This window comes from Phaenicophaeus curvirostris, chromosome 17 (assembly GCF_032191515.1).
Source record: "Phaenicophaeus curvirostris isolate KB17595 chromosome 17, BPBGC_Pcur_1.0, whole genome shotgun sequence".
Lineage (NCBI taxonomy): Eukaryota > Metazoa > Chordata > Aves > Cuculiformes > Cuculidae > Phaenicophaeus > Phaenicophaeus curvirostris.
In genome coordinates this window covers 2018974-2032138 of record NC_091408.1, presented here as the reverse complement: position 1 = coordinate 2032138, position 13165 = coordinate 2018974, and the positions used below count along the sequence as shown (strand labels likewise).

Sequence of the window (13165 nt, the reverse complement as noted above, 5' to 3'; positions counted from 1 at the left end):
GCAGCTGTGCAGGGCACAACCTGCAGACCAAGACAAGGCTTCTCCCGCGCTGGGAGCCGTGACATGTGTCCCACACAGCTCCACAAGGCACTCAGCCACCGGGCAGGGCTGTCAAGGCTCTCCCTGCAGTCACTCAGCCCAGCAGCTCACCTGGCACCAGGAAAAACCCTGGAGGGAGAGCTGGACCTGTGACATTTGGGCTCCTGGGTGCCCTAGATTTGACTGTATTTGCTTAGGGCAATGGGAAATAGGGAGGAGAAAAGCAGAAAGCAGGAAGCAAAAAGGCTCAAGACCATTTCTCCACCAGCGCTTAGGAGAGGACACACCAACTTACTAAGTTTGCTTCATCTACAGCCCATTTGCAAAGCTGCTCTCTCCCATGAGGCCAAAGCCTGCATGTATGCAAGGTAAACTCAGAAACAGAACGTTTTGTCAGCCCCTTTGGGCTGGTTGAACGAGCTGGACCCAAGTGTGTGTGTGGCAGCTGTACTTACAGTCTGTGTGCTCCGCGTGCTGAGCTCCCAGACGTGGCCTCGGCTGGGCTCTGCAGCTCCTGCACCCGCTGCCCACGGGCTCTGAATGGGAATTCCCAGGAGCTGAAGCTGCCACAGCCCAGGAACTGCGACAGTGCCCACGGCTGAGGGAGGAAGCGCCTTGGAGCATCAGGAATGGGGATAAGAGATGCCAGCAGACAGGTTGTCATTTACTAACTCAGTGACCTTCCTGACTGGAGGGGCTGGGATTGAGTGTGAGCACAGGGCAGCTCACACACTTTTGCCACTCCCAGGAGTGCCACATCCCTGGGAACTGCCACCCCAGGCATCTGCATCCACGATCCTGAACCCCAGGTGCCCCCAACCCTCCACAGTCACACCAGGAGAGGCTACCACACTGGGTGATGCATCCTTTGCATCCTCGGGGGATCAGCAGCTCCTGCTTTCTGGGTGATGCATCCCCAGGTGCCTGCAGCCCTGGGCATCTGCGTCCCTGGAGCCAGCAGCCTGCACATCCCTAAGTGCCCCTGTCCCTTGGAGACAGTAGCTGGTCTCCTGGGTGCCTGCCTCCCTGTGTGCTCCCACTCCTGGGGCCAGCATCCTTTGCACCCTCACTGCTGCAGCCTCCAGTGCCTGTATCCTTGGAGCTGCCATCCCCTGTGTGTCCCCCTGCATCCCTCCTGGTGCCCCTGCACCTCCTGGATCCCTGGTGCCCCTGCATCCCCTGGTTCCTCTCCAGCTCTTCTGCACTCCCTGCATCCCCCAGTTCCTCTGCACCCCTTGCAACCTCTCCAGCTCTTCTGCACCCTCTGCATCCCCCAGGTGCCTCTGCACCCCCTGCATTCCCTCCAGCTCTTCTGCACCCTCTGCATCCCCTGGTGCTTCTGTACCCCTTGCATCCTCTCCAGCTCTTCTGCACCCCCTGCACCCCTCCCGGTGCCTCTGCACCTCCTGAAACCCTAGTGCCCCTGCATCCCTCGGTGCCTCTGCACCACCTACATCCCCTCCAGCTCTTCTGAACCCCCTGCATCCCTCCTGGTGCCCCTGCATCCTCTGCACCCCTTGCATCCCTTCCAGATCTGCACCCCCTGGTGCCTCTGCACCCCTTGCATCCTCTCCTGGTTCCTCTGCACCTCCTGAATCTCTGGTGCCCCAGTACCCCCCAGTTCCTCTGCACCCCATGCATCCTCTCCAGCTCTTCTGCACCTCCTGCATCCTCCCCAGCTCTTCTGCACCCCCCAATGCCTCTGCACCCCCTGCATCCTCTCCAGCTCTTCTGCACCTCCTGCATCCCCTGGTGCATCTGCACCCCATGCATCCTCTCCAGCTCTTCTGCACCTCCTGCATCCCCTGGTGCATCTGCACCCCATGCATCCTCTCCAGCTCTTCTGCACCCCCTGCATCCTCTCCAGCTCTTCTGCACCTCCTGGTGCCTCTGCACCCTCTGCACCCCCTGCATCCTCTCCAGCTCTTCTGCACCTCCTGGTGCCTCTGCACCCTCTGCATCCCCTCCAGCTCTTCTGCACCTCCTGCATCCCCTGGTGCCTCTGCACCCTCTGCATCCCCTCCAGCTCTTCTGCACCTCCTGCATCCCCTGGTGCCTCTGCACCCCCTGCATCCTCTCCAGCTCTTCTGCACCTCCTGCATCCCCTGGTGCCTCTGCACCTCCCGCACCCCTCGGCGCCTCTGCACCCCCTGCATCCCCGTTGCTGCATTCCCAGACACCCAGGGATGCCCGTGCCCCCTTCCTCCCCCCGGGGCCCCGCTCCCCTCCTCCCCTCGCCCCCCCCCGCGGTGCCGCAGCCCCTCCGCCCGCCCCGCCCGGCTGCGCGCTGCGGGCGCACCGCCCCGAGGCCGCGGCGAGGGGCGGGCGCGGGGGCGGGGGCCCGGGTTGCTGGGAGTTGTGGTCCGCTGGTGGCGAAAGGGAGAGCGGAGCGGAGAGCAGCGGCGGCCCCGCACGGCCCGGAGCCGGGCACCAGGTGGGTACCGCCGCGTCTCCTCGCAGCGCATCGCGGGGAGAGGGGACGGGGTGGGGGGTGGGGGGGGGGCGCTGCCACCCGCGGGGAGGTGACACCGGCGACACGGGCACCGCGGCCACCCCGGGGGATGCAGCCACACCAGATGATGCAGCCACACCGGTGACACCAGATGATGCTGCCACGCCAGGTGATGCCATCTCACTGAGTGATGCTGCCCCACCAGGTGATGGAGACACACCAGGTGATGCCACCACGCCGGGTGATGCCACCACGCCGGGTGATGCGGCAACACCGGTGACCCCAGGTGATGCCACCGCACCAGGTGATGCAGCCACACGCCAGTGACACCAGCTGAAGTCACCTCACCGGGTGGTGTGGCCCCACCGGTGAACCCAGCTGGTGCGGCCACGCTGTGTGACACCGTCACGGGTGACCCTGGCGGGGCAGCGCACCAGAGGAGAGGGCGATGCGAGTGCCCGCGGCTGCCTGGCCCTGATCCAGCTCCGTAGTAGCAGCCAGCGCCCTGCCTCACCCCAGCGCTCCTGCGTCCCCAGGAGGCTCCTCGCGCCTCTCCCAGAGGCGACACCGCTGGTGCCAGGCTGAGAACAGCCCTGCCACGCTTCCTCATCACCACGGGGCACGCGGCCTGGGGATCGCGGCCGGGCTGAGCGAAACCTGCCTCCTCCGGGAGATGCCAGGGCTGCCACGGAGCCACCAGGATGCAACTTTCTGCTGCATCGAAGCCTCTCTGCCTTCATTATGTAACACCGCTGCTGCCTGGCATGGTGCTCGCCTCCACGTCCTGCACAACTTCGATGCGATGTGGAATTGATTTCCACTCTTCTGGGCTGGCTCCGCTGTTTATTATTAGCTGACGAGCTTTTTGTTGGATCTGGAGCTAGGGGTGCTTTCTGCTGCCCACGGCGCTGCACGCAGCGGGGCTGCAAAGCTGGCGGCACCGGCTGGGTGGGCAGCGGGTCCTGACCACGCAGAGTCTGCCAGGAGTGGTGCCAGCACTGGGGACCCTTCTCTGCTGCCACCAGCACGGAGAAGGTGGGTTTGGGCAGGTTTGCTGCCTGTGCCAGCGCAGGAGGCAGCTGCTGGGCTGGATCCCTGCAGGAGAGTCTCTTTGAAGCATCCCAAAGGCTGCACATGGGCTTTGATCTCTTACTGCTCTGCTGCTTTCCCCCTCATTCTCTCCCTTTGAGGTGTCGACAGCGCAGCCGGGGGGCTGTGTTTGTGCTGTGCTGCCCTTGCTGGGGCATCAGGGGTTGCAGCTTGGGGACCTCAAGGCTGTGGGACCCCCAACTTGGTCCCCGCCGTGCGCTCAGATTGTCTGTGGGTTCCTGAACGTGCTTGGCTGCGGGGCAAGAGCTGCCCAGAATACAGATCCCACCAGGGCTCCGCCTGCCATCACGGGCACCACGGAGGAGCGCAGGGCGATGGTGCCAGCCCTGGGGAACACCCCTGGGACCGGCTCCACGGCTGCACTCAGGGAGCCAAGGCCTGGGCTGGAGAAATCGGTGCATCTGGAGGGATGCCAGCTGGTGTGGAGGGAGGAAAAGTTAGCGTAGAATTCCCAGGAGGCTGTGACGTGCCACGTGGAGATCCCGGGATGGGGCACACGGGCAGCGCGCTACAAGGAAGTAGGATGGAAGGAGGTTGGCTGTGTGGATGTCCCTCCCCGGGGTGTAAAACTGCCCCAAGGCTGCATCCCCAGCCCTGCACAAGTCACACAGCTGCAGGGTCAGGTCCCAGCCAAGGCTCCACCAGCAGAAGCGCATCCCCATGGCAATCAATAGGGAAATGCACATTCATTAATGGCCTGCAGGACCTTGGCAGGGAGGGCTGGGAAGGCTCTGGGTGGCTTCCCTAGCTGATAAACCCATCCTGCTCCTTCAGTTCAGTGCTCTTACAGATGACAACCCCCAGCATCTTCCTCCCTCCCCCTTACCTGTATCATCTTTGTTTCATTCCTCCTACGTGGAGAGCTGTTTGCCCTGCAGCTCCTTCCATGCTGCATCCCCTGCCCTGCGCGGGGCTGTGCAGCAGCCGACACTGCTCAGGAGGTGCAGTCTGGGTGCAGCACAGGTGAACCCGGTGAGAACCTGTATCCTTCACTCTGCTTTCGATGCTCTGGAGCAGGCTGTGACCTTCCACACATCCCCAGCCTGAGCATCGGCTTGGTGCGGAGAGCTGATCCATGGATGCTGCTGCTCAGCTGTGTTAAATGCTGCACATCAGTAATTATGAGGCTCTCCTTCCATGCTGGCAGCACGCTTCCCAGCCTGGTCTACGTTTCCCCACTGTTTCTCACCCACTGCCTTGCCTGCCCCTCTGCCCGTGCTGCTCGGTGGTGCCCAGGGATGGAGTTTGGGGTGAGCAAACATTGCTGGTTGTCACAAGGACCTGGAGCATCTTGTCTTTGCCCAGCTGCTTTCCCAGGAGCGGTGACAGTGCTGTGACCTTGGGGCTGGTAACCTTTGGTTAGTGAAATCAAACCAGCCACCACCACCACCTGCCCTCACCAGGCTGGTGGAGCACTGAGCTCGGCATCCCCAGAGGGCAGAGCTGCTGGGCAAGCTCAGCGTTGTCAGCTCAGTCTCTGGAGGGAGAGTCATTTCAGAGCATTTAGATCAAGGGGATAAACTGATGTGCTGCAAGATAGGGCTGTTAAGTATCTATTCCCAGCTTTGCCTCTGCCTTATCATCCAGATTTCAGGCATGATAAGGCAGCAACAGGAGGAGAGGAAGGAGGGGAAGAGCAGGAGGGGAGATGGTTGCCCTGGGAGGGGCCTGGATTGCCCCATTATTTGATTTGGATAGTTGCAGAAGATGCTGTTGGGAGCAGTGGGGGCTTTTCTCAGCGTGGAATGATGTTGGGCGCCCGGGCAGAGAGGAGGGCTCCTCGTCCATCACCCTCCTGCGAGAAGCCGGTTTCCCGTGCAGCCCCAGCTGCTCCCTGAACCCCCACAGGGACCCCAGGGGGAAGCTGCCTCCCTAACACCTCTAGGTTTCATTCCCCAGAGCCTCCCTCCGGTGCCGCTTTCAGGATGATCGGCCCAGGAGTGCCAGCCAGGACCCTCCGGGAGCATCGCTGCTGACCCACGGCACTGGGACCCCCGGGGCAGCCTTCTCTGGAGCTGCCAGCCGCTGCTGCCAATGCAGAGCCCCCGGGCGTGCAGGAGAGACCCCCCAGCTCCGCTTCCCCATGGCAGCCCCTTCCCGTCGCGCCCCGGCCGAGCTGCATGGTGTGGGTGCCCCTGAGGAGCACGAGGACTGACCGGCGGGCTCCCCTGCGCGCACCCACCACCCGCCGCAGCACCATGTCTGTGGAGTGGCTGATGGACTGGACCTGCTCCCTGGACGGGCTGCGGGATTTCATCGCCACGGGGATCCAGTCTTTCCGGGACTGCGACGCCACCGCCCTCGCCGCCGTCGCCTGCCTCCTGGTCCTCTTCGTGTGGTACTGCTACCACGTGGGGCGGGAGCAGCCGCGCGCCTACGCCACCGTCAACGCGCTGATGCAGAGCGCGGAGGCCAACGGCGTCCAGAACGGCTACGTCTACTGCCACTCGCCCGAGTGCGTGCGCTGCACGCACCACGATGGCCTCAACCAGAAACTCTACCACAACCTGCAGGAGTACGCCAAGCGCTACTCCTGGTCCGGCATGGGCAGGATCCACAAGGGCATCCGCGAGCAGGGCCGCTACCTCAACAGCCGCCCGTCCATCCAGAAGCCAGAAGTCTTCTTCTTGCCAGACTTGCCCACCATGCCCTATTTCTCCCGGGACGCTCAAAAGCATGACGTAGAGTTGCTGGAACGCAACTTCCAGACCATCCTGTGCGAGTTTGAGACCCTCTACAAGGCTTTCTCAAACTGCAGCCTCCCGCAAGGATGGAAAATGAACAGCACGCCCAGCGGGGAGTGGTTCACCTTCTACCTTGTGAACCAGGGCATGTGCGTGCCCAGGAACTGCAGGAGATGCCCACGGACGTACCGCTTGCTCGGGAGCCTTCGCACCTGCATTGGCAACAATGTCTTTGGGAACGCATGCATCTCGGTGCTGAGCCCGGGCACCGTCATCGCCGAGCACTACGGACCCACCAACATCCGCATCCGCTGCCACCTCGGTAAGTGCTCGGCGGGGCGGTTCCTCCTGGCTCGGTGTCCTCCTCACCATGGGTGGTGTGGGGCTTGTGGTCACACCTGGATGCGGGAGCCCAGAAAAGCCTCTTTGCACCCTGTGCTCTCTGAGTTCAGCCATTCATCGCAGCCCTGGGGCAGCTCAGGTGCCTGCTCTGCTTTGGCCTGGGGGAGGTTGTGGAGCTTTGGTGACAGTGGCTTCTCCAGGTGAGGCTGGTGCTCATTCCCCCCTGTTCCCCACCTCCCCAGCGTCCCCTGTTGAGCAGCAGGAGTGTTTTGCTTCCTTCTCCCAACCTGGAGAGTGTGAGATACAGGGCTGGTTTTGTAGAGGGGTCTCTGAACAACCCCACCTCCCACCACGGGATGCGGGGCAACCTGAGGTGCTGCTCCGAGCTGTGTCCCAGTGCCACCCCTACGGCAGCTCCCCTTCTCCTGGGCAGAGGGGAGCAAAGATGCTGCTTTGCCCCAGATCGGGGTGGGGGTCCCTGGGGTATCCCCTGCGCAGGGCGAGCGCTGGGCTGGCAGCTCCCGCTCGGGATGGGGAGAGCCCACGCGGCACAGATGGTTGGGACGCTGCCGCGCTGGAAGTGGCGCAGATCATGCTGGGGGAGGCACCGCACGGGCCCTGCTGGCAAACACCGAACGCGCCTGTTCAGCCAACTCCTCTTGGGTAAACACGCTCAGGCGGTGACTGGCCATTTATTTAGAAGGGGAATCAGTCCTCAGAGCTGATCCAAGGCTCGGGGAGCAGCTGTGGGGCTGGGACCTGCCCTTGCTGGTGCCAAGAGGCACCCCACTGCTGTCCCCCCTCTCCGAGTGCTGGGGACACGCGCTTTCCTTGCAAGAGGCTGAGAGTGGTGCCTGGGAGGGGGGCAGTGAGGCAAGGTCCATTCTGGCTCAAACACACCCTGCCTGGGCAGTGTGGAGCTGTGGCCAGCCCTCCAGCTGGAGCACGCATGCTTCGGGGAGATGAGCGAGGCGGGTCATCCCCTTGTTCTTCCACGTTTTCCAGCTCCATCTGCTCCATAGCTGCTGGCCCAGCAGCCGGGACACAGCACCGTGCCTGGGGCACACCGATGGGCTGCTCCTGCGCCCACCGACATCCCCACCTCAGTGCTGGGGCCTCATTTAAGAGACAACCAGCCCTTTCAGGCCAGCTCGCTCTGAAAAGCCAAGATAGATGGGGCTTGGAGCCCCTGATCCAGTGGGAGGTGTCTCTGCCCATCGCAGGGGTGGAACTGGATGGGCTTTGAGGTCCCTTCCAACCCAACCCAAACCACTCTGTGATTCTGTGATTACTGAGTAGCTCCCTGGGTTTTACCCCAACCATGCTGAACGCCCAGGGCCAAGTGCAGCACCAGCTCTGCCCCTCGCAGGGACAAGGGAGCATCCCTGGGGTGTGGGTGCGATGGGAAGGCTGCGCTGCTGGCTGTCACCTCCCCCGGCTGCTCAGCTCCCCCTTTCCAGCTGGAGCGTCTCCAGATGAGGCCGTTGTGCAGGGAAATGGCTTTGGGTTTTCGTAGGCTTTGAAACATCCGCTGGAAAAGCAGAGCAGCCTTTTTGTGCTCCCAGCTTTCCCAGGCAGCTGGGAGGCTCTGCTTGGGTTTGGCGTTGCCGTGATCCATTCCTGCTCGTTTGCTGCATCGTTACCGTTCGCAGCCACGTGAGCCCTGACCCCTTTCTCCACCACGGCTGCATCCTCGGGGCAGGTTGACTGCACCAGCTTCAGCAGCCTCTGGGATGCTGGGGAGTGAAATTCCTGATGCAGGGAGTGGTGGGATTGACCTTAGTCCAACCGGCCTGACTTGTGCTAGTATTTTAGTGGGAAAAAACCCGTTTTGTTACTAGGCTTGTCCTTCTTCACGTGGCTTCCACAGAGCCTCTTCCGCAGGAGGATTTTGCAACCCTCTCTCTGAATGTCAGTCCTTGCAGGTGCCTAGTGGGGACCTGATGGGCAGCATCTTGTGTGTTGGACCAAGTGACAAGGCAGACGCTGAGCAATGCAAGGTCAAATGAGGAGGTTGTGGCAGAGCCAGGAATTAAGCCCATTTCTCAAGCCCTGGTGCTGCATTTCCTCCTACCCCAGGCTCGCAGGGGGCAGGGAGATTGAAAGATGGAATGGTTTGGGCTGGAAGGGACCTTAAAGCCGATCCAGTCCCACCCCTGCCATGGGCACGGACACCTCCCGCTGGATCAGGGGCTCCAAGCCCCATCCAACCTGGCCTAGAACCCCTCCAGGTATGGGGCAGCCACCACTGCTCTGGGCAGCCTGGGCCAGGGCCTCCCACCCTCACAGCAAAACATTTCGTCCTGAGATCTCATCTCAATCTCCCCTCTTTCAGCTGAAAACAGTTCCCCCTCATCCTATCCCTGCATTCCCTGATCCAGAGCCCCTCCCCAGCTTTCCTGGAGCCCCTTCCAGTGCTGGAATCTGCTCTAAGGTCTCCCTAGAGCCTTCTCCGGGCTGAACAACCCCAACTCTCTCAGCCTGTCCTCGTATGGGAGGTGCTCCAGCCCTCGGTCAGGAGCTGCATCGTGCTCACAGTTCAGCTTGCAAACGCATCGCCAGCTTTGTGCACGCTTTGACCCCAGACTCTGCCAGGCACTGAGATCAGTGCAGCGTCTGCAGCTATTGCTGCTCTCTGGAGGGAAGCAACCTCTCAGCAGCAGCTTGGAGCACTGCCTGACCCTCCTCTCTCTTTGTGCCTGAAGGTCTGAAGACGCCCAGCAACTGTGAGCTGGTGGTGGGGGGCGAGCCTCAGTGCTGGGCTGAGGGACGCTGTCTGCTCTTCGACGACTCCTTCCTGCACACGGCGTTTCATGAAGGTAAGCACAGCATGGGCCTCACATCCTCATCTCGCACTGACACCAGCACTGGGAGGCTCTGGGAGGCCAGTAGCCGTGTTCCTGGCGCGGTGTGGCTCGCCCATCCCTCTGTTTCAGGCTGGTGGAGCATCCCAGCGCCCCTTGTCCCACAGAGACCCTCCTCAGCCCGTCCCAGGGCTCTGGTCCTCGCTTGCAGCCCTGCAGCGCTGCCAGTCCAGCCCAGGGATCCTCTCGCTGCCCTGGCAGCCAGCATGGAAAGGCTTTCCCCATTGTCCAGAGCCTTGTGGGGTGGCCCAGGCTTCAGTCCTGGCAGCCTCAGCATCCTCTCACCCTCGCTCACAGCCGTGCTGCCAGCTGCTCTGGCCCTGTGCAAGGCAGCAGCTCAAAGCTGACGTGCTAGCAGCGCCTTTGTCTCCCATGCAAGGAGAAAAGCTTCACACCAGCCTGTTTGGTTGCCTCTCTCCATCACTGATGGAGGCTGTTCCACTTCAGCTCTCCTGCATCAAGCAGCATTAGTCGCCGGTGGCATAAAAGCGTCGAGCAGAGCTGTTTTACGCAGGGAGCATACAAAGAGAGTGGGAGAACAAAAGCTGTTGCTCCCACACCAACCCTGCTGTGGAATTGGGAAGCTCAGTGCAGAGCTGTGGAGCTGGGAAGGCTGGAAGAGCACGGCAGCAGCTCCCTGCACGGCTCCGAGATGCAGCTGCAAGGAGGGCGAGCTCCACAGTGTGCCTGCTGCCCTGTGATGGGAAACCTTTGGGTCTGATTGCCTAAAGTAAACCCAGAGCTCTAGCAGCAAGCACTACACCTCGCACCGGCTCCTGGAGGCACTGGGCTCCCAGTAAGCAGCAGTTTAGGGATTCACTAGTGTTGCACTGCAGTGCAGGCTGGCCCTGCCAGCGGCTGCACACTCTGGGGTGCAGGCAGCAGCCCCCCACGTGCTGGGGCAAGCACTGTCCTCTCTGCGGGGGCACAACCTCACTCCGTGCTTGCATCCCACGCAGGTCCCCCGGAGGAGGGTCCCCGCGTGGTCTTCATGGTGGACCTGTGGCACCCCAACGTTGCTGCCGCCGAGCGCCAAGCCCTCGACTTCATCTTCGCCCCGGGACGATGACGGTGCTGCCCGGTGTCAGGAGTTCGAGGGCAGCCGGCGGGCGGGCGGCGGGTCCAGCGCCGCATGTGGACGCCTGCCGCACGGGAAGCTTCCTCCCAGCACACGGCCTCGGGGTCCTCCTTCCCAGAGGCTCTTGTAAATGGAAACTGCAACGCGTATCAACGCCCATCTCCTTCCTTCCATCATTGGGGTTATTTTCCGCCACGACAGCACATCGCCTTCTCCTCTGTGGTTTAGCTGCAGCGCCACCCTCATCCGTGTTATGTTGCTAGTGTGTTTTGCGGTGTTCAGAAGTAGAGTAACCAAACCAAGGGTGTTCGTTTGAATGTAATAATGTAAACCTTCTCGTGGTCATCAAACCAACCAACAACACACACCAAAAACCAGCCCCACAGCCCAGCACTGTGCTCAGCCTGCCCCTGGCTGCAGTCCCCAGGTGGATGGACAGACGGATGGACGCTGGGGGCTGCAAGTGGATGAAATGCACCCCCCAGGCAGGGGCTGCTCAGGCTGGGCTGAGAGCTCTTGCACCACGAGCCCAGGAGCTCCCGCTTCCTCCCTCGTATGCCAGCAGGGATCCCAAAACCCTCCTGCCTTGAGAAACCTTCTTGCCACACGGGCAGGGAGAAGAGCACGATGCCAGCTCCGGGGCTGCCCTTTCAGCTGCAGGTGGCCCCCAGCAAGCCCCACCGTACACCCTATCAAGGGTGCAGCACGCATCCAGCCCTGCTCTTTAATCTGACCAAGGTTATCACAACTACCAATTGCCTTGCGTTATCAATTGCCTAAATCCCCTCCTTGCTTTATTTGCAACCTTTGGTTTTCACAGCTCAAGCCAGGAAGCTCCTGCAGGAGCAGGGACTGTTTATGAGTCTGGATCAGGGCCTCTGCTTGTCTGCAGACAAGGGCCAGGGAAGAAAGTTGCTCAGGCTGTTCCTTCTCTTTTCCTGGAAGCAGGGTAGAGAGAGGCAGCTCACGCATACCTGACACCAGAGGAAAGGTTTCCAAGGGCAGGAGTGTTTGGTTTTGCTGCCCAAGGAAGGGGTTCTCCACTCCCCGCGAGTCCTGCCCGCCCAGCAGCCCCCACGCTTTTCCCAAAGCTGCCCAGCATCCAGGGTTTGTCTGGTGATCTGGGGGTACAGAGCTACTGTACATGCTGCCTGTGAAGCACAGCATGTTGTGGATGCTCACTGCTGTCCTTGTGCCTCTGGTTGGGAAGCGGCTGTGCGGGCTCCGAGGTCTTAGCACGGCTCTGGGGACCTTCGTGCCCTGCCCAGGAGGGAACGCAGCCCTCGTTCCCTTACGAGTTCTTTACAGGTTTTTCAGCGATCGGATTGCAAGATAAGGCAACGATTTCAAATACATCCGAGATATTTTTTACACCTGTCTTGTTACAGAATATCTGAAGTGCATGATTTCTACACGCCTTGACTACCTGGACAGAGACCCTGAGGAAGCAGGCTGGCTTGGTAACTGTCTTACAGTTTGGTAACATTCATACAGTGGATAAGCAAAGATTATCAATAAACAGTTGTGCTGAAAACAGAACGGGCTCTGCTGCTGGTGTGACTAACCCAGGACCAAGCAGAACAGGGGTTGTGTCCTGCTTACCCCAGCAGCTCAGCCAGCTGCTGGTGGAGAGAAACACGCTGGAAGAGCAGGAGCTCCAGAGTGGGAGGAGGGAATCATGGAATGGTTTAGGTTGGAAGGGACCTCAAAGCCCCACCCTCACAGCAAACCATTTCTTCCTAAGATCTCATCTCACTCTCCTCTCTTTTAGCTCAAAACCGTTTCCCCTTGTCCTATTTCTGCACTCTCTGCAGCCCGTGGGTTCCAGCAGCACTGCCCAGGGCCAGGGCTGTGGAGACCATCACCCGTCAGCAACAGAAAGAGCCACAGCCCTGCCTGTTCCCTAGCCCCACATCCTCTCCAGGCTCTGCAGCAGGGCCACCAGCTGCTGGGAGTCTTCAAACAAACCATTCTGGAAGATGCTTCCAGCTGCCTGCACTGACACATCACACGCAGCTTCATCAGGAGCAGCTCTAGGGCAGAGGATGCTGGGCTGCCACTCAATTCCAGCCCAATTCCCTAAAAGCCAGTGCCCGACATCACCCCGAGCACAGAAATCGCTCAGCATGAGGCCCTCGTTAGCAGCACTCTCACACTCACACAGGACACAGCGTGGGCAGCAGCTGCTCCTCATCTTCTTACCCTTGAAATGACCAGTTTTTAAATATCTTCTCTACAATACAGCCATTAAGTCAAGGGTCTGGAGCTCTCTGCTGTGCTACCCTAAAGACAAGTTTCCTCTTAATGATCAAAGGACAGAAATAGGTCTTGGTGGCCAGCTGCAGGCCAAGAAGCAACAGGGAATGAAGCCACCCCAGCTGTTCTACTGCGGACAGACGGCACAGCAGATTGTAGCGGAAGAATTCCGACAACAGCAGGCAAAAGCATCTATTTTGTGCTTTGCTGCTGTGCCAAAACTCCCTCCTGTCCCTCTCAGGCTTTTTCTTCAACTACTTCATGTTTCCTGATAGAGCACAACCGCTTCCCTAAACACCCAGCAAGGAGACAGCAGGATTTCCCCTGGGGGAGCGAGCAG

At 60.7% G+C, this 13165-nt stretch overlaps 1 protein-coding gene across 2 annotated transcripts; it reads left to right on the top strand.

Annotated features, from left to right (window-relative positions):
• Nucleotides 1-338: 338 nt before the first annotated feature.
• ASPHD2 (aspartate beta-hydroxylase domain containing 2) lies at nt 339-11445 on the top strand. 2 transcript variants are annotated; one of them, XM_069871467.1, is made up of 4 exons: nt 339-407; nt 5501-6607; nt 9333-9446; nt 10451-11445. In XM_069871467.1, exons 2-4 carry the CDS (start codon nt 5722-5724, stop codon nt 10558-10560), a joined length of 1110 nt encoding a protein of 369 aa, XP_069727568.1. In that variant the 5' UTR covers nt 339-407; nt 5501-5721; the 3' UTR covers nt 10561-11445. The 2 variants fall into 2 exon arrangements, with proteins under 2 accessions (XP_069727568.1, XP_069727567.1); XM_069871466.1 differs by lacking the exon at nt 339-407 and adding an exon at nt 2337-2473.
• The last annotated feature ends 1720 nt before the right edge of the window (nt 11446-13165 follow it).